Source organism: Episyrphus balteatus, chromosome 3 (genome assembly GCF_945859705.1).
Source record: "Episyrphus balteatus chromosome 3, idEpiBalt1.1, whole genome shotgun sequence".
Classification (NCBI taxonomy): domain Eukaryota; kingdom Metazoa; phylum Arthropoda; class Insecta; order Diptera; family Syrphidae; genus Episyrphus; species Episyrphus balteatus.
Genome location: NC_079136.1, coordinates 101183215 through 101204451, shown reverse-complemented (window position 1 = coordinate 101204451; position 21237 = coordinate 101183215). Strand labels below are relative to the sequence as shown.

Below are 21237 nucleotides of genomic sequence, written 5' to 3'. Positions count from 1 at the left end.
CAAAAAAAACATAGTCTGGGCTAAGCAATTTACATGTTAAATACAACAACACTTTAGCCCCTTGGGCTTAGTTGTTTAGCCCAGAAAATTCTCTGGGCTTAACTTTTTCAACAGATTTAAATCTGTGCTACCAAACCAACTAGTTCGTAAATTGTTTAGAATTTGTTTAAAAACATCAAAACTAATGTTTGGAATGATAATTATTATTTTAAATATTTATTTAATAGTTAGTTAAACTTTTTTTTCAAAAACACACAAGAAAATCTAAAAGCGAAAAATATAACAAATTTATAATTTTTTTGTGTCAGCTGATTCGGAGCATTTAATATGCAGTGCTGCCAATTTTTCTCGCTAAGCCCTGAGGCGTTTTTTTTGTCCAGTTAAGCCCGGTGGTAATAAAAAACACACCTGTTAATTAAATAGTTATTAACTAAAAAGGACAGATCATATATGTATAATAAACAATAAGAAGAAAGAAACAGAAATAAACAAATTCTAAAATCAACATAAATAATAATAAACAAAACATTTTCACACACAAGTACTTTTTATTAGTTTTCTTTTCTTCAAATGAAAAAGAAAAAATATCTGTAAAAACGTTCCGGGCATTCAGGGTTATATTTCCTATTTTTCTCTCCCAGCCTTCTTGTGATCAGGTTTAAAATACCATAAAACAAATAGTTAACAAAAAACTTACGCTTTGGTGCTGATATATTCGGCTTCCATATTTTTTGCTACCCATAAAAAAAAAACAAATGTCAAACAAAAGGCGTGTTCATCAAAAGTTTTCTTTAAAAGCGACATCTAGTTATCATTTTTCTTAACTTCGTCTTTGAATGTGTTGGTGTTTTCAAAAAGTGAAAGTTAAAACCTTTTTAGCTTTTACTTTTGTTTTTCTGAGATAAAAGATAGAATTTCGCAGTGTATTGGTACAGGACAAAACATTTTTCCACTTTTGTACTTTTTGAAGTTGAATGTAGTTAAGCCTTTAAGAAGACAAAAGGTGTGTTTTTTATTACCACCGGTCTTAACTGGACAAAAAAAACGCCTCGGGGCTTAACCTGAAATCTTGGCAGCACTGTATATTGAATGTTCCGAAAACAGCAGACACAACAAAAATTTAGAGTTGTCATATTTTTCGCTTTCGTCATTTTCTTGTATTTTTCATGTATGTTTTACAAAGAGATACAAAAATGTATGCTAGCAAAACTATTTTAATACATTTTGTCCTTCCAAACGTGAGTTTTCACGTTTTTAAACAAATTCTAAACAATTTATGAAAAATTTGTTTGGTAGCACAGATTTAAAACTCTTCAAAAAGTTAAGCCCAGAGAAATCTCCAGGCTAAATAACTAAGCCCAAGGGGCTAAGGTGTTGTTGTATTTAACATGTAAATTGCTTAGCCCAGACTGCGTTTTTTTTGTCTAGTTAAGACCGGTTGTAATAAAAAACACACCTAAAGTAGACTTTGCGTTTCTCTGTAAAAACAGACCTTGCGTTTTCGTGTAAAAGCAGCAGTAGAAATCTAGTAAAACAACTTCCACACTGAAAGGTTAAATTTGGCATCACTTTAGTTATTTGATTGCTCTACTACAATCCTCTTTGCTGACAAAACAAAACATATTCAGCTAGAGTGGCGGAATTCATTTGAAAATTAAATTCCAACGCTAACAGAAACAATACAGAAATTAAAGCGTCATTGCACCAAATATTTTATTTGTTTTCTTAATTGTTTAATTCTTTAAAAAAATATAATCCAAGCATTCAAATAAAATTAAAATTAATCATAAAAATGAACTCTTACCAAACTATAAAAATCTGATTTTGAATTAAAAAAAAAAAAAACAGAAAAATTTCATAAAAATGTCTTTAGAAGGCGCAAAATTAATTTGCCTCAGTGCCGATGATAATGGCAAATTTGAAACCATTCCTGCCAAAGGAAAAACATTTAAATTTGGCTACTATATTGACTGTGATGTTGTGCTTGAACATCCCAACGCTATGGGACTGCAGTGTATCATTAATTGTGACGCCTTTGGAAGGGTAATATCTGATTTATATTATTCCAAGAGATTTTATTCAAATTTGTATTTCATTTCAAGGTCACAATTGAAAATCGATGCAGTGATCAACCCATTACATTAGACGGAAAAACATTGGTTAAAATGCGTCCACTACTTCACAACACAGAAATTTGTATTTTTGATAAAAAATATCTTTGGCAATTCGATGGGAATCCACAACCAAAAGGATTTTACATGGAAGATATCAATGATTTTACTACGCCCGCTAAACAAATGACAAAACCTCAACAACCACCAAATTCAGAACCAGCTCGAAAGGTAAGTTTTGTGCAAAAAAAAAAATACTTTTATTCAAAGTTTGTTTTTTTTTTTTGTAGTGGCGCAGACCAATGCATACTCGATTAACAATTCACAGGTAAGAAACATTTCTTTAAAATATGATCTTTCGATAATATGTCAACTGTAGTTCGATTCAAGTCGAACGATTTGCCTGCCCGGAATGCAGGCAAAATAAGGATAACTGAAAATTTAAAACGCTAAGGGCCACTTGCTGAAACGAAACTTAAATAATTTAAGTAGAACATAAACTCTTATTCCCTTCTTTTTCCTCCGCGTAAACTGTCACATAAAGTTTTTTAGCTGGGTGACCGAGCTCTGCTCAGTATCTTTAAATGTTATAACTAATACAGTTTGTGATTCTGATAATTTATCATCACATTGGAAAAGCCTTTTGATAAAGTCTTTTAATAACTTAAAGGCCCAATTTATTCACACTCCATAAATTTGGAGTCGCCTTTTAAAAAGGGAAATTTTAAAATTTGTACGCGATTTGACAGATTCCTAGTTTTTAATGGGGACTCAAGATATAAGCTACCATCATTTTCATTCATTAGAGACATCATTTTTGAGTACATAAATCAAATACTTTTAAGAAATATAATGTGTGATCTTCTTTCTTGATTTAAAAAAAAGAACAAATGAAGGGGCAATCCCTGTGGTATTTGTACTTATTATTTTTTGTTTTCAAAATGTATTTATCTGAAGAAACAATTTTTAACTTTTTTTTACCTAACCCCTTGTAGCCCCCATGTGACATATCGTCGGTGAAACCAGAAAAGTGTGTAACTTAAATTGGGAATCCTCTTAAAGTTCATAGTTTTTATTTTATTAGCAAATTAGAAAATGAAAACTCATACAAATGCCTTCAAAACGATTTTGTTTATTTGCTCTCCTATAAAATTTGCTTAAATGGAGTTACACACTTTTCTGGTTTCACCGACGATATCTGTTTGTGCCTGGCTACACGGTGATTTTTCAATCGCCTAAGCAGTGAGTTTGTAGGCAAGAGGTATGAGGAGTGAAGGGGGAAGATGCTCACGAAGGGAACTGAATTTTCTGAGGGTAGTACAGTTCCATTGCTAAATTTTTCCTCTTTTTGACGTTTGTTCCTAGAAAATGTAAAAGTGGAACGTGATTGGGCACAACAGTGTGTAGCCACCGCATGTGATTTTTAAATCGATTGAAAAATCACTGTGTAGCCAGGCACTTACAAACCAACAAAGATCCCACAAAAGTTGTAAAAACTATAATTTTCTTCCTTTGAAGCTTATAAATAACATATTTTCTAGATATCTCGGGTTACAAAGGGTTAATTTAGGTTCATAGGTTTGAAAAAATTTTCACATTTGATTATTTATAAATAATTAACATTGTACGGCTAAAACTCGAAACATCAACTTTAAAGGGCTGCAGAGCTATTTTGTTTAATTTTTACTTTAAAAAAAATCGATTTAATACTTCACACACATAAAGAAAATGCGAATAAAAACAAGTTCTATCCAATTATTTTTTCAACGTTTCGTAAGTGCTTCCTTTATCAAGGGTATTTATTCAATTTAACTACTCAAAACATAATACATAATTTGCTTCCCTTCTGCTCCTATTGCATAAATCCCGGAGACGGCAAAATTCAAATATGACACTTATATCACTGCTGGGTATCAGGTACTTTCGCATTTTCTTTATGTGGACCAAAACAGCCTAACAACAGTGGAATATTTACACTAAAAAATTGGTCAAATTTAACAATATTGTTCTAAAATTGTTTACTCGCCTAGAAGAACAAACCCTGTAAATTTAATCGAAATCGTTAGAGCCGTTTCCGAGATTCTAATTTTATATATATTTATTAGATAGATGGATAGATGCAGAACTTAAATTCTTAAGTTTCGTTTGAGCAAATCGCTTATTTAAACGCTCCATAACTTTGATTCGCCACAATTTTCTAGCGATCCGCAAGTCATAAAAGGGACCTAAACAAAACAGAAGCGTATAATATAGGTTTACTTCTTGGGGGGAATTTGCCGAACAAAATTTAAGTACATGGTTAAAATTAGATTTTAAAATTAGGTACATATTTACTGAAAAAATAAAATGGGTTAGTAATAGGTATATCGCTGGCTGAAAATTATAGGGTTGTATGTCATGTCACCTTTGTTTTGAGAAAATCGATTTCAAAGTTTGTTGGCTGGTTTTTGGATAAAATTGTTACATAATAGTAAAGTATTAATGCAATCTTATTAAGAACCCAAAAAAAGTCATCAAACCATGTTCAACATAGAACCTTATTTTTCGAAAGAGCTAATATAAAATTAATGGATTTTATATGAAAAAAAGTGCCTTTTATGCTAAATGGGCTTTGATTTTATTTCACCTTAGGTTTTAAGTTTCACAGTTAAAAGATTTATCAAATATCCTAACAAAAATACCTCAAATCACGTATTTCATTAAAAGGAAATAATTATTCATGTTTAAAAAAAAATCTGTATCAAAATAAGCATATTTCTGATGCATGATTTTTTGCAAAGAAGACTTAAAATAAGCGGACAAATATTTTTAATTTCCTGCTCCTTCATAAAGCATCTAAGGTGCCAAATGTATATTCAAACAAAATTTAAATAAAAGAATCCTTTTAAATTAAGGTCTGATAATCGTCTAACTGACGATTGAAAAATCAGGGCTAAGAAGAAAATTCTTATTGAAATGATATGAAGCTCAGTTTGATTTTAAGAGAGCTTAAACGGATTTCATTTATTTTTATTAGAAATTTTATTATTTAAAGAAGATGAGATTTAAGAAGAGTATCATCTTTATTCTTGTTACTTTAAGATGGAAAACGAAGAGCTCACTTGCGTGAGTAGAGAAAAATCTTGAATTCAGTAAAAAAGTTTCTCAATTTGCCTGATTTAAGGTAACCATCAACTAAAAATTAGTTCAAAGCAATTTTTTTTTAATATTTTGGTATTATTTTTATTCTAATTGAGTTAAAAAGAATTTAGTGTTTGCTTAAGTTTTAGTATAACGAACTAAGGAAATTCCAATCTCGATTATGAAAATTAAGTTTTCAAAAAATCACTTCGAATTCTTGACATGAAAGAGAACATTTCTCTTAAAGATTTAATCTCATCCTTAAATAGAAATTCAATTCAAATGCAGGGATGTCTCGGTAACTCAAATGAATTTTTAAATTAATGAGCACATAACAAGATAAGAAAAAGTTGCGTAGAAAAAGCCTTGTAGTTATATACTATCAAAACCATAAAAAAAATCTTTAATTTTTACTTAAATTAATAAAGTTTTCCATAAGGTTTCAAGACTCTTAGTGTATAAGAAATTTTTCTCCAAATCTAGATATGCAGGAAAATTGAACATTATGAGATGTTATGTGGTAGGAATTGAAAGCTATTTACCAATTAGCAATTGATGAAATTGCAAGGAAAACCTATCAGTATTTTTACTTCACCTGAACATCGACCGAGCCAATAGTTATAGAAGACTCATCATCCTGCACTTACCATATCTTTTATTCAAAATCTCAACAAAAATTATAAACAAGATTACGACAATATTTATAAATTGAATTAAAAAAAAAAAAATCTAGTGAAAATCTAGTGTTTATCGGTCCGTTTTTAAAGTTTGACAATGTTACGACGACAATCCTCTTGTTATAACTCAGCTTTTTTCCGACCTTTTTCAAAGTGCATACATCTGTGATTTTTCAAACTGTGATATTCCTAGCTGTGATAATTTTAACAAAAATAATCAATTATTTGGTCATTTGAATTCATATTCTCACTTGACTGATATAAATTTTAATATTCCTACTGACGACATCATAAAATTTATACCTCAATTGGCCTAGATAGGATACCAGCAGCTGTTTTGAACAGAATTGTATTAAGTCCATACCACTTGCTGTTTTTCGTGTATGTTTCCCAGGAAAACATCTTTTATAATCCCGTTACATAAAAAAAGAAAAAAGAAGATGAAATAGAAAACCATCAACCCATTGCTAAGTTGTATGCTATTCCAAAGCTCTTCGAAGCTATTGTTTGCAAATCACTGTTTTTATATAAGACCTTTAATTGTAGAAAATCAACATGGATTTACCAAGGGTCTGTTCAACATATTAATAGAATATGTAGTAAGGCCAATTCCATATTAGGCTGGATGAAAAGGGAATCAAGCCAGTTTCCTGATCCCTACGTTGTCAGGCAATTGTTTAACTCCTTTGTCAAACCGATCACAGAGTATGCCAGCCAAGTACAGCTGCTATAAAATAAGAATCTAACAGATTCAAAAAATATTCTTAAAATTTGCTCTCCGAGGTTTGAGATGGCAAGGTTCTTTAAACCTTCCTTCCTATAACAGTAGGCTACAACTAATTGATTTACCTAGTCTTAATGGCAGGCGTTCATATTTATGCTTTGCTTTCATTGTTAAACTTATAAATGGTGACATTGATGCTTTGAATCTTTTGTCTCGGGTTAAATTTTAGAAGTTTTTCTGAATCTTTATGTATAACGCACTATCGTTGTAAGTACGAACTGAATTCTCCATTGAATACTATATAACACAAACCATAACTTAATTACTAAAAATTTTAATTTTACAAATACTGGCTTTAAAAATATCTTTTTTAATTTCCACAAGATGCTCATGCTGGTCTTGAGCATTACACTTGTGACATAAAAACTAAGTATGTATACTTTTCTCCAGATAAATATAGACAAATTTGAAGAAAAGCAAATACAAATCTAGATCCGAAAAAAGACCGGTACTGTCAAACACGACAGAACTGATATGGACATGGTATGAGTAACTTAGTCTTCATAGAGTTACTAAATTAATACAAATTACAAATACAAAAACAAAAACTAAAATTAAAGACAAATAAATATTTCAAAAATCAAACATAATCGGAGATGAAAATTACCCTATTATTATGCTTTTCTATAGATATTTCTACCTAAAACTTTTGGAGACTAGGTTAACACATAAATGTTTATGAAGAATTTAAACGGGTCTAAGAGGAATCAGTGTTATACCATTATAAAAAAATAATTTAATTTCAAAATCAATTTTTTAAATTTATTTTTAGTTTCGCTTATTGCATCAAAGCCGGTGAGAGTCCACAAGATGTTGAAGCAACAACTGATGAAAATAAACCCTTAAACACCCACGAACGGTTAATAGATGCTGATATAGTACCAAATAAAAGACTATCATCATCACCATCATCCCCACCATCAGATAATACTCCAGATTTTATTGATTTAAATACACCAAAAATAAATCAAAAACCTTCCAGTCAGAAAGATAAAACACTAAACTTTTGCAGACTTTCCGAAACTGTGATAACCTCATACTCACCCCGTGAAACTGGTATACGACAAGAGAAATCTTTCGCAGTTGTGCAATCACCTTTGGCGGCTGCAAGTAAATCTATTGTAACAAACGTAAGTTTGGGACCATTTCATCATACTGCTTCACCACAAACAATGCAAAACTATCGTCCTTCTATGCATCTGATTGATCTTATTACTCCAAAGAAGCTAAAACCACCGTCATCATCTGCATCCCGAACTCTGCTCAAATCGACTCTTAAAAAGAATCTTCCGAAGGGAACATCACCACAAACTCCACACAAGTCCACAAAAATAATGGACATATCAACACCTGGAAGCTCAGATAGTGTATATAGTGTTCCTTCTACTGATGATGAAAGTATAATCGTACTTTCTGACGATGGTAGTGGCTCACCCTCTCCAATTGCTAAAACACCACCGCGAGCAAGAACCCCTCAATCGCTTATGAAACGTGCTATTCTTAGCAGTGCAAAGAAAGCCGCAGTCGCTAAGAAGTTGTTAAATTTTTCGCGGCATAAACAAACCCCTGATACGAAAAATCCAACCGCAGTTCGTTTTCAAAGTCAAAGCACACCACAAAGAAAATCTTTTGGAAGATTCCCATCTTCTGCGGAAAGTCTTTCCGCAGGAAAACCGCGCAAGTCTTTAATAACTTCCACGCCATTTCGTCAAAGAGCTGATATCGTTTCATCAAGTTCATCAAGGCGCTCATTATCAGTTAACTCCCAGTCACCTCATATCGGTAGTACTAAAAAAGAGAGTAGAAATTCTCTAATGCTTAAGCAAGCGCTTTCAATGACACCTATTAAGTCAAGCATGACTCAAAAACGCATGTCGATGTCATGTATGAATAATGAAAATAAGTCGAGAAAATCAGTTTCATTTTTACAAGATATTGAAAAAGAAGAAAAATCGAACATTAATGAAGTTGTAGATCCTGAAGTTGAAAGGCAGCTTAACCATACTTTTAGTATTGAAGAAGAAGATAAGACGAATTGTTTACTGGATCAGGCTGCGAGTTCACATTGCAAAGATACCACTTTTTCTCCTGTAAAAGAAAAAGTCGAAAGCATAACAAAACCGGAATCTGTGCCTCTTGATGGTCTCAACTCATCTACAAATACTGATTCATTGGGTGTTACTCCTCTAGAAAAAAGAAGTGATTCTGAAGACCAAACAAGCACAAGGTGCACTAATTCATTATCTATTATCTCTCAGGTAGAAAATATATCTGGCAATCAGAGACAAATAGACACAGAGATTCTTGAGGAACTAACAATCAATAAAAATGAAGATCCACAGACACCTCGTGGGGAACAACTCGATGCTACAGACTATGATTTTGATGGCGTTGATGAAATATTTAAGACTCCCAAAGCTAAAAATATCATGATTCTCAGCTCACCGAAAAGCATAAGTCTCCAAAAGCCAACCTCAGATTCGGTAGAGCTTATTCATTCAACAGAATTTGATTTGAGCGCAAATCTAGATGATCTTTTTCAAACTCCTCAAAGTGAACTATTAACAAGACGAGTGCATGCAGACGTCACTCCTGCTTCAGCGTCTGCAATTGAAACGCTATCACCAGAAGAAGCTTTCGATATGCTTGTGGGGCGCCCAATTATAAAAAAGAGCTATGCACGAAAGACTCCACCGAAGAAAACACAATTATCTGCAATAAAAATTACAAGTGATGCAAGTTTACCAAAAACGGACATTGAGGAATGGATAGATAGTGTCAATGATCTATTAGAAGATGAAACTGAAATGTCCTATCTATCCACACGAACGATGAATGAAGTTAGTCGAGATCCATTAATGATGCAATCAATTGCAGGAAGCTCTAATGTAAAAGTGAAATCTATAAAAACACCAAGAGATGAATTCGAGATGACATTGAGAGAAGTTGACAACGAAGAAGTGAACACATCAAAGCAGACTGTTCAGAAAGATCCCTTAGAAACAACTGTTCCCAGATCACTTTCCCCGAATATAAGTGGGATAGGTTTATTGGATCATACTTCGGAATCAGTTTTCTCAGAAACGCTGGCTGTTTCTGATGACTCATCATTAAAAGAAACTGAAAGAACGATAAAATCATCCGATGATCACGATGCTAAAAATATAACTGTTAATCAAGAACAACTTAACATATCAAAGGAAGAAAAAGCTCGTAGAGAGATTGAAGAAGCTTTTAAAAACTTTGAGAAACAGCGCAAAACCTTAGATGAGAAGAGACTTGCTTCTACACCAGAAGCTAAGAAACCTATTTCAAAAATCACAAAAAGGAGAACTATGGGAAATCAATTATCATTAGATCCATTATTTGATCCTAAGCTGATCAAAGCGTTACAATCAGATCATAAAAATGATTTAAACGCTGACAATTCGGACGAATTGTCTGACTCCGAGTCTACTGTTGGTAGCGTTTCAGAAGTGAAGTTTAATGTTAAAGGAGCCAAGACCCAACTAGTTTTAGAACAAGTTTCAGAGGTGAAATCGGATCTGCGAGTTGCCAAGTTTGAACGGGAATTAGAAATGGCCTTTGAGAAATTTGAAGAGAAACCAGAATTTTCGAAACAGCGAGCAGCAAAGACACCAGAATACCAAAAGGCTGTGATGAAAGATCATAGAAAAACTCTCGGTAACGCGATTGTTTCAGAAGTAACTTTGGATTTTGATGCAGCCAGGGCTGAAAGAGAGTTAGAACTGGCCTTTGAAAACTTCGAAGACGAACCAGAACTTTCGGAAGAGCGAGCAGCCAAAACACCAGAACCGAAGAAAACGACCTCAAAAGATCACAGAAGAACACTTGGTAGCGCCCTGGTTTCGGAAGTGAAATTAGATTTACAAGCAGCCAAGGCTGAACGAGAGTTAGAACTGGCCTTTGAAAACTTTGAAGAGGAACCAGAATTTTCGGAAGAGCGAGCAGCCAAAACACCAGAACCGAAGAAAACGACCTCAAAAGATCACAGAAGAACACTTGGTAGCGCCCTGGTTTCGGAAGTGAAATTAGATTTACAAGCAGCCAAGGCTGAACGAGAGTTAGAACTGGCCTTTGAAAACTTTGAAGAGGAACCAGAATTTTCGAAAGAGCGAGCAGCCAAAACACCAGAACCGAAGAAAACCACCTCAAAAGATCACAGAAGAACACTTGGTAGCGCCCTGGTTTCGGAAGTGAAATTAGACTTACAAGCAGCCAAGGCTGAGCGAGAGTTAGAACTGGCCTTTGAAAACTTTGAAGAGGAACCAGAATTTTTGGAAGAGCGAGCAGCCAAAACACCAGAACCGAAGAAAACGACCTCAAAAGATCACAGAAGAACACTTGGTAGCGCCCTGGTTTCGGAAGTGAAATTAGATTTACAAGCAGCCAAGGCTGAACGAGAGTTAGAACTGGCCTTTGAAAACTTTGAAGAGGAACCAGAATTTTCGAAAGAGCGAGCAGCCAAAACACCAGAACCGAAGAAAACCACCTCAAAAGATCACAGAAGAACACTTGGTAGCGCCCTGGTTTCAGAAGTGAAATTAGACTTACAAGCAGCCAAGGCTGCACGAGAGTTAGAACTGGCCTTTGAAAACTTTGAAGAGAAACCAGAATTTTCGGAAGAGCGAGCAGTCAAAACACCAGAACCGAAGAAAGCGATCTCAAAAGATCACAGAAGAACACTTGGTAGCGCCCTGGTTTCGGAAGTGAAATTAGACTTAAAAGCAGCCAAGGCTGAACGAGAGTTAGAACTGGCCTTTGAAAACTTTGAAGAGGAACCAGAATTTTCGGAAGAGCGAGCAGCCAAAACACCAGAACCGAAGAAAACGACCTCTAAAGATCACAGAAGAACACTTGGTAGCGCCCTGGTTTCGATAGTGAAATTAGACTTACAAGCAGCCAAGACTGAACGAGAGTTAGAACTGGCCTTTGAAAACTTTGAAGAGGAACCAGAATTTTCGGAAGAGCGAGCAGCCAAAACACCAGAACCGAAGAAAACGAACTCTAAAGATCACAGAAGAACACTTGGTAGCGCCCTGGTTTCGGAAGTGAAATTAGACTTACAAGCAGCCAAGACTGAACGAGAGTTAGAACTGGCCTTTGAAAACTTTGAAGAAGAACCAGAATTTTCGGAGGAGCGAGCACCCAAAACACCAGAACCGAAGAAATCCACCTCAAAAGATCACAGAAGAACACTTGGTAGCGCCTTGGTTTCGGAAGTGAAATTAGACTTACAAGCAGCTAAGGCTGAACGAGAGTTAGAACTGGCCTTTGAAAACTTTGAAGAGGAACCAGAATTTTTGGAAGAGCGAGCAGCCAAAACACCAGAACCGAAGAAAACCACCTCAAAAGATCACAGAAGAACACTTGGTAGCGCCCTGGTTTCGGAAGTGAAATTAGATTTACAAGCAGCCAAGGCTGAACGAGAGTTAGAACTGGCCTTTGAAAACTTTGAAAAGGAACCAGAATTTTCGGAAGAGAGAGCAGTCAAAACACCAGAACCGAAGAAAGCGACCTCAAAAGATCACAGAAGAACACTTGGTAGCGCCCTGGTTTCGGAAGTGAAATTAGACTTACAAGCAGCCAAGGCTGAACGAGAGTTAGAACTAGCCTTTGAAAACTTTGAAGAGAAACCAGAATTTTCGGAAGAGCGAGCAGTCAAAACACCAGAACCGAAGAAAGCGATCTCAAAAGATCACAGAAGAACACTTGGTAGCGCCCTGGTTTCGGAAGTGAAATTAGATTTACAAGCAGCCAAGGCCCAACGAGAGTTAGAACTGGCCTTTGAAAACTTTGAAGAGGAACCAGAATTTTCGGAAGAGCGAGCAGCCAAAACACCAGAACCGAAGAAAACGACCTCTAAAGATCACAGAAGAACACTTGGTAGCGCCTTGGTTTCGGTAGTGAAATTAGACTTACAAGCAGCCAAGGCTGAACGAGAGTTAGAACTGGCCTTTGAAAACTTTGAAGAGGAACCAGAATTTTCGGAAGAGCGAGCAGCAAAAACACCAGAACCGAAGAAAACCACCTCAAAAGATCACAGAAGAACACTTGGCAGCGCCCTGGTTTCGGAAATGAAATTAGACTTACAAGCAGCCAAGGCCGAACGAGAGTTAGAACTGGCCTTTGAAAACTTTGAAGAGGAACCAGAATTTTCGGAAGAGCGAGCAGCAAAAACACCAGAACCGAAGAAAACCACCTCAAAAGATCACAGAAGAACACTTGGTAGTGCCCTGGTTTCGGAAGTGAAATTAGATTTACAAGCAGCCAAAGCCGAACGAGAGTTAGAACTGGCCTTTGAAAACTTTGAAGAGGAACCAGAATTTTCGGAAGAGCGAGCAGCCAAAACACCAGAACCGAAGAAAACGACCTCAAAAGATCACAGAAGAACACTTGGTAGCGCCCTGGTTTCGGAAATGAAATTAGACTTACAAGCAGCCAAGGCCGAACGAGAGTTAGAACTGGCCTTTGAAAACTTTGAAGAGGAACCAGAATTTTCGGAAGAGCGAGCAGCCAAAACACCAGAACCGAAGAAAACGACCTCAAAAGATCACAGAAGAACACTTGGTAGCGCCCTGGTTTCGGAAGTGAAATTAGATTTACAAGCAGCCAAGGCTGAACGAGAGTTAGAACTGGCCTTTGAAAACTTTGAAGAGGAACCAGAATTTTCGGAAGAGCGAGCAGCCAAAACACCAGAACCGAAGAAAACGACCTCAAAAGATCACAGAAGAACACTTGGTAGCGCCCTGGTTTCGGAAGTGAAATTAGATTTACAAGCAGCCAAGGCCGAACGAGAGTTAGAACTGGCCTTTGAAAACTTTGAAGAGGAACCAGAATTTTCGGAAGAGCGAGCAGCCAAAACACCAGAACCGAAGAAAACCACCGCAAAAGATCACAGAAGAACACTTGGTAGCGCCCTGGTTTCGGAAGTGAAATTAGACTTACAAGCAGCCAAGGCTGAACGAGAGTTAGAACTGGCCTTTGAAAACTTTGAAGAGGAACCAGAATTTTCGGAAAAGCGAGCAGCCAAAACACCAGAACCGAAGAAAACCACCTCAAAAGATCACAGAAGAACACTTGGCAGCGCCCTGGTTTCGGAAGTGAAATTAGACTTACAAGCAGCCAAGGCTGAACGAGAGTTAGAACTGGCCTTTGAAAACTTTGAAGAAGAACCAGAATTTTCGGAAGAGCGAGCAGTCAAAACACCAGAACCGAAGAAAACCACCTTAAAAGATCACAGAAGAACACTTGGTAGCGCCCTGGTTTCAGAAGTGAAATTAGACTTACAAGCAGCCAAGGCTGAACGAGAGTTAGAATTGGCCTTTGAAAAATTTGAAGAAGAACCAGAATTTGCGGAAGAGCGAGCAGTCAAAACCCCAGAACCGAAGAAAACCACCTTAAAAGATCACAGAAGAACACTTGGTAGCGCCCTGGTTTCAGAAGTGAAATTAGACTTACAAGCAGCCAAGGCTGAACGAGAGTTAGAATTGGCCTTTGAAAACTTTGAAGAAGAACCAGAATTTGCGGAAGAGCGAGCAGTCAAAACACCAGAACCGAAGAAAACCACCTTAAAAGATCACAGAAGAACACTTGGTAGCGCCCTGGTTTCGGAAGTGAAATTAGACTTACAAGCAGCCAAGGCTGAACGAGAGTTAGAACTGGCCTTTGAAAACTTTGAAGAGGAACCAGAATTTTCGGAAGAGCGAGCAGCCAAAACACCAGAACCGAAGAAAACCACCTCAAAAGATCACAGAAGAACACTTGGTAGCGCCCTGGTTTCAGAAGTGAAATTAGACATACAAGCAGCCAAGGCTGCACGAGAGTTAGAACTGGCCTTTGAAAACTTTGAAGAGGAACCAGAATTTTCGGAAGAGCGAGCAGCCAAAACACCAGAACCGAAGAAAACGACCTCTAAAGATCACAGAAGAACACTTGGTAGCGCCCTGGTTTCGGAAGTGAAATTAGATTTACAAGCAGCCAAGACTGAACGAGAGTTAGAACTGGCCTTTGAAAACTTTGAAGAGGAACCAGAATTTTCGGAAGAGCGAGCAGCCAAAACACCAGAACCGAAGAAAACCACCTCAAAAGATCACAGAAGAACACTTGGTAGCGCCTTGGTCTCGGAAGTGAAATTAGATTTACGAGCAGCCAAGGCTGAACGAGAGTTAGAACTACACCCTGAAACATCTGAAGAAGAACCAAACTCTAAAAATGAAAATTCTACATCTGTTCAGTTTTTAACAAAAAAGCAAAGTGGAACAGAGGAAGACGAAATTTCAGGGTCGCACTCCGTTATACCAGATCTTGAAAAGGAGGTTAGTGGTGAAGACATTGACAAGCTTGAAAGCAACAAGGCTACACCTCTTCGAAGGACCCGTAAAAAAGCAACCGAGAGCATAGATGATGTCAAATCTAATGTAACTCCGATTCGAAGGACACGGCAGAATTCGGTTGATTCGCTGATAGGTGATGCAAAAAAACCAACTTGTTCGAACAGTGAAGACGAACCAATAAAAACTAATACATTGCGGTTGAATTCTTCTGACGTTGACACCACTGATGACGAAACTCATACAAAATCACAGAATCCTCGCAGTACCCGAATACGAAAAAAATCTGCAAAAATTTCAGAACAATCTAATAAAGAAACAGACAATGCACATATTTTAGAACCGATTGTTGAAGAAAAAAATACTGAACCTAAAAGAGAAAATAAAGATGTAGAATTAAAGTCATTGCTTAGTCTCAAAGCTGAAGCTGATGAAATCACTAGTTTAAGCCCTGCTCAAAACAGTCGTTATCGTGGACGTAAAGTTCAACTTAATGTTGTGCTCGTTGAATCCAAAGATACAAATATTGTGGTTTCTGAAGAAGAGAGTTCCAAGCAAGTTGGTCCTATGAAAAACTATATTGAAAAACTCGAAGATAATAACACTAAAGAAGAATGCCACGATCAAGTTATTATTGACAATGATGGGGGCGAATCGATTCCTTCTACACCACTGCCCTTGAGCTCGCGGGAACGTAGACCTTCGAAGCCATTGGTCCCTGCTTTAAGAAGAACTCGCAAAGGTAGTGCTCAGCAAGATATTGAAGCGAAAAATGAACGAGTCGAGACACCCATCGAAAAAATTGATGCTCAATTAACAATTGACAAACTCAACGAAAAAGAAGCTAATCATGAAGATGTCATTCCATCTACACCGGTCAGGGCTTTGAGAAGAACCCGAAAAGCCAGCATTCAACAAGATGTTGAAGTACAGAATGCCGATAGACTCGAGCCACTAGTCGAAGAAATTGATGCACAACCCACAATCGACAAGCATAACGAGTCTCTCAAAGAAGTTGACCGTGAAGATATTGTTGCATCCACGTCAGCTCGGGGTCTCAGAAGAACCCGCAAAGGCAGTGTTCAACAAGATATTCAAAATGTCGATGAAATTAATAAAATTAAATCTTCCACAATCAGCAATCTCAAAGAAGAAATTGAAAAAGTTATGATAAATAACGAAACTAGTGATCAACAAGATGTTGTTGATAAAGTTGTGACACTTGACGATAAAACTGATGCCCTATCCAAAATAGAAGAACGAAATGAAAAATCACTTCAAGAAGTTGATCCTGAAAGTATCGTTCCATCTACACCAGTCAGGGCTTTGAGAAGAACCCGCAAAGCCAGCATTCAACAAGATGTTGAAGTAAAAAAGGAAAAAATAGATGTTCAGTGCACAATTGACAAACGCAACGAAAAAGAAGCTGATCATGAAGATGTCGTTCCATCTACACCGGTCAGGGCTTTGAGAAGAACCCGCAAAGCTAGCATTCAACAAGATGTTGAAAAAATTGATGCACAACCAACAATCGGCAAGCGTACCGAATCTGTCAAAGAAGTTGACCGTGAAGATATCGTTGCTTCCCGCTCGGTCCGCGGTTTAAGAAAAACTCGCAAAGGCAGTGTTCAGCAAGATATCAAAGTTGAAAATGTCGTTAGAGTTAAGACGGTTGACGATAAAAGTAATGCATCATCCGAAATCGAAGAAAACAAAGATGTTTCTCCGAAGAAAGCTGATATTGGAAATATAATTCCTTCGATATCGGTTCCAGCTTTGAGAAAAACTCGCAAAGGCAGTGTTCAACAAGATATAAAAGCTCAAAATGTCGAAACCAATGTCAATAACGATAATGTACAACCATCAAGTCACCAGGCAAAAGAAGTCGATAGTGAAGATACCATTGCCTCCACACCTATACACAAACAGACACGACGACGACAACCCATCAATCAGAAAATATCTAAAACTACTAAAGACGAATCAACCTCGTTTGAACAAGCGAAATCAGAAAATATGAATTCGAAAGTATGTGAGATTGATGATAAAAATCAAAATAAAAGAAGTAATAAAGAAGAAACTGAGACTGAGACTGAAAGTTTATTTGGAGAAAAAGTTTGTACTGAAGAAGATTGTTCATCTTACTCAGTATCACCAACAGAAAAAGAAATTTCCGATTTTGTGCCGTGCGTTTCGAAAGTTGAAATTCAATCGGAGCAAACAACGGCTAATCTAATTGGAAAAGATTGTCATAATGAAGACGGCAAACATCTGGAAGATCCTTCCGATGAAGTTTTAGAATCCCAAGAAATTGAAAATAAAAATGAATCTTCAGTCGAAAGCAATATTGCAAAAAGACGTGGACACGGAGCAGCAATTATAGGAGAAAATGTAGTACGAGTTGGCAACAGAGGTCGAAAAAGACCCGGTGAACAGATTTTAGAAGGACTACAGCAAGAAACAAAGCATCAAGAAGAAAAAATTAAGGTTGCAGAAAATGCTGAACCTCAAACGGTTCCAGTGCCTGGTAAAAAACTGAACCGCGAAGTAGATATAAAAGTAGAACCTGAATTACTTGCACCATCAGTTACTTCCCCAATGACTGTTCTTGCAACTGATTGTATAAATGAAACTCAATCCGTTGAAGACGATTGTAGCGATCTCGATAAAATTGCAGAATGTGATCTCGTAATCGTTTCTTCTCTAGAATCTGAAAAGATAAATGAATCCCCGACCAAAAACAATACAGTTTCAAAAACACGTGGACGCAAAGCAGCAGCTTTAAAAACAGAAAATCCAGTACCAGTTGGGAAAAGAGGTCGCAAACGAGCTATGGAAAAGGTTTCTGAGACACATCAAGAAACTGCCAATCAGATAGAAGAAGTTAAGTCTCACGTCGAGGAAATTGCCAAAATTGCTGATATTGAATTGCAAATGACTCCAGTGCCATCAAGAAAACGGGGACGCAGAGCAGATGTAAAAATAGAAATACCATCGCCTGAACCCATAGCTCCGTCTCCAACAAAAGTTCATGCAATTGACGAAGATGATGATGTCGAAGATCCATCTTCTCAAGTTCACAAATCTCAAAACATTGAAAATAGAATTGAAGAAAAAAATGTGACATCCAAAACACGTGGACGTAAGGCAGCGGTGAAAGAAGAAAACTTAACAGCTGGTAAAAGGGGTCGTAAGCGAACCACTGAACAGACTTCTGAGGCACACGAATTACAAGGGACTGAACATCTAAAAGAAGAAATAAAATCTCATGTTGAGGAATCTCGACTTGATTCAGCTAACCAAGTAGAAACTGATGGACTTGAAACTGAAAATAATTTACTTTCGAAGGCGCGTGGGACTAGACAAGCTTTAAAATCTGAGAAGGTGGTACCAACTGCAAAGAGAGGTCGAAAAAGAGTACTCGAACAAAAAACTACAGACCCCGAAGAAGCTAAAAATAATGTCGATGAATGTCAACTTGATTCAACAAACCGAAACGAAGATGATAAAAATACTGATGTTGAAAAGCTTAAAAGTGCAGCGCCATCAATAAAACGTGGTCGCAAAGCAGCTTTGGAAAAAGAATCAGCAGCTTCTACACAGATAATTGAAACTCCAGTTCGAAGAGGCAGACCAAAAAAAATTGTAGAAACACCTATTTCAAAATCAGAAAAAGTTTTCAATCCAGACGATGCTAACAATGAAAATGAGGATTTAGGCGAGATACGATCTAATGAAACTGAAGAAGTTTTAATGAAATTAGAGTCTTCAAATAATCGCAGACTTAAACGAGCACCTAATAGGTCAGCAACTGAAACTTCAACGCCAGTAAGAAGAGGTGTACGAGAAAATATTGCTGAAACTGCCTCTGCGGTTGAAGAATCACCTAAACTAGAAATAACCAATTCTAAGACTGAAGTTCAAGACGAAAAAGACAAGAGTGTAAATTTATCACCAAAGCCATCTAAAACTCGTGGTCGTAAAGTGGTGTCAGAAGAACAGACTGTTGAGTCCTCAAGTCGTAGAGGTGGACGAACAAAGGTTGTACAGGATAATGTGACGGAATCTGATGTCGTTCCAAAATCTCGAGGACGCAAGCCTACAAAGAAAATTGATGTTGTTGAGGCTTCAAAAGAAATTAAAAATGTAACAGATGAAGATAAAACAACCTCCCAAATAGTGCCAAATCCTGTAACATCCTATTCTCCTTCGAGTGAAAGCTCACCTTCAATAAAAAGTAAAACTCAAAAGAGATCTTTAACTTTACAAGATACTGCGGAAAAAGACACAGATAAATCATTGATTAAAACAGAAATTGAATCGTTGAATGAAAGTTCTACAAAGGACGTCGATAATCATGAAAATTTCCCAACAACAAAACGAATCCGAAGAGCTCCTGCCAAGCTCACTGAATTCATAGTTAGCAAATCGATTCAAAAAGTTAAAGGAGAACGCCTTAATCTTAAGACCGAAGACTCGGATATTGAAGTACACAACTCTTCAACACCAAAAACTAGTGCACAAACCCCAGTTGCGAATTCAGAATGTGTTGAGCCCACTCAAAATGAAGTTTCAACTCCACTTAGAAAACGTGGTCGAAAAGAAATAGTTGAAAAAGTTAACCAAAAAGAATCAGATCCTCCTCGAAAAGTTGGTCGTCAAACTAAAGCGAATAGCAAACCAGATGTAACTTCGATTCAAGATTTACAGAATGATAAAAATGATCCTTCATCCGATTTGGTTTCAGAAGAAGACAAGTCTGAGGAAAAACCTCAACAAAAGACAAATCGTAGAGCCAGAGTTTTGTCAGGAGCATCAAGCCCTTCACAGTCAGTTTCAAAAGAACAGCAAAATCAAACTGACACACAAACACAAAAGAAATCAACTCGCGGACGAGGGAAAGCTGCTTCAAAAAATAATGCAGAAGTAGAAACTACCTCTCACCCCGAGGAGGAAGAACTTCCATCTGCAACCAAGCCAAAGTCAACTCGGGGTCGAAAAGCTGCACCAAAAGCGGAAATTGTGCAACAAGAAGATGAAGATAGCAATAAAGTTGATAGCAAACCAAGAAGAGGTAGAAAGGCTGTAACAGCAGAACTTGATGTCAAGTCTCCCATTGCAACTGAACTTTCTCCTGTAATTGTTAAAAAGACTACCCGTGGTCGCAAAGCTGCATCTAAAAATACTGTCACAGAATCTAATGTTCAAAATTTGAAATTAGATGAACAACCTAAGAAGACAACTCAACCTGACAAGGATCAAGACGAGGAAACAAAGTTAGCTCTAAAACGAAGAAATTTAGAAACACTAACAAGCGATGATCAACAAGATACACCATCAAAGAGAACGAGGCGCAAACCAAATAAGCTCCTTTGTGATTAGTTAACTACATACAATAAGCTGGCAGTGCCGGAACTTGAGTTTTTGATATTTTTGTTTTTATTCTTTATGATTTTGTAATTATTTTATTTTTCTGTAAACTTCATATTTTCATTACGTATTAAGATTTTCTTTTGTTTCTAATATTCATATTTTACATTGTAAAAGGTTGTTTTACAACTACATATTTAAAAAAAAAAATTAATAAAAACAAACTGTTTTGAACAAAAGTTTTTTTTTTTTTAATTTAAAAAAAATTTTTCAGAGTTAAGACAAATCGTAGGTACCGAAAGATAGTGAACAGTCTGCCTCAAATTCAATCTGCCTCAAAAAGAAGACTCCAAAGTAGCTTGGTTTGCTCACAAAACCGCAATTTCTGACATATAATTGCAAAATGCTTAAACAACACTAATGAATACAAAAAAAAAATGGACTGTTGTAACATAAATGTGAGTAGATCTTTTTCTGTAACTTCTTAATAAAAAAAAAAACAAAAGCGGTAAAGCAAATTGTCAAATAAGTATGTACATATGTATGTATGTGCTAGTGCAATTCCGTGTATATAACAGAAATCTTTATATACATAAATAAGTGACCACGCATTTTAATAATTTTTAATTCATTTAAAAGTTATACTATTACAATTACATTTTTTGTGTTTATATTTTGCCGGTTGTGCATTCTATGGTTAACGACCGCTTTTCGATACAAGTACAAATAAATCTGACTAAAAAACTGGAGTTAATCCAGAGTATGTAAAAAAAAAACTGTCCCAAAAGCTCAGAAAAAAATTAATTACAAAAAATTTTAAG

The 21237-nt window shown here is 36.4% G+C and overlaps 1 protein-coding gene across 1 annotated transcript; it reads left to right on the top strand.

Moving 5' to 3' along the window:
* Window positions 1–1647: 1647 nt before the first annotated feature.
* On the top strand, window positions 1648–20655 carry LOC129913429 (titin). The gene is made up of 4 exons (XM_055992102.1): window positions 1648–2043; window positions 2103–2342; window positions 2402–2439; window positions 7465–20655. Exons 1-4 carry the CDS (start codon window positions 1864–1866, stop codon window positions 20426–20428), a joined length of 13422 nt encoding a protein of 4473 aa, XP_055848077.1. The 5' UTR covers window positions 1648–1863; the 3' UTR covers window positions 20429–20655.
* Window positions 20656–21237: the final 582 nt, after the last annotated feature.

Excerpts from the sequence above, each read along its gene's own strand:
- LOC129913429 (XM_055992102.1), top strand. The coding sequence starts at position 1,864 with ATGTCTTTAGAAGGCGCAAAATTAATTTGCCTCAGTGCCGATGATAAT. Across the intron at positions 2,044-2,102 it reads ATTGTGACGCCTTTGGAAGG|GTCACAATTGAAAATCGATG; the intron begins GTAATATCTGAT and ends TTTCATTTCAAG. Across the intron at positions 2,440-7,464 it reads ACTCGATTAACAATTCACAG|TTTCGCTTATTGCATCAAAG; the intron begins GTAAGAAACATT and ends ATTTATTTTTAG.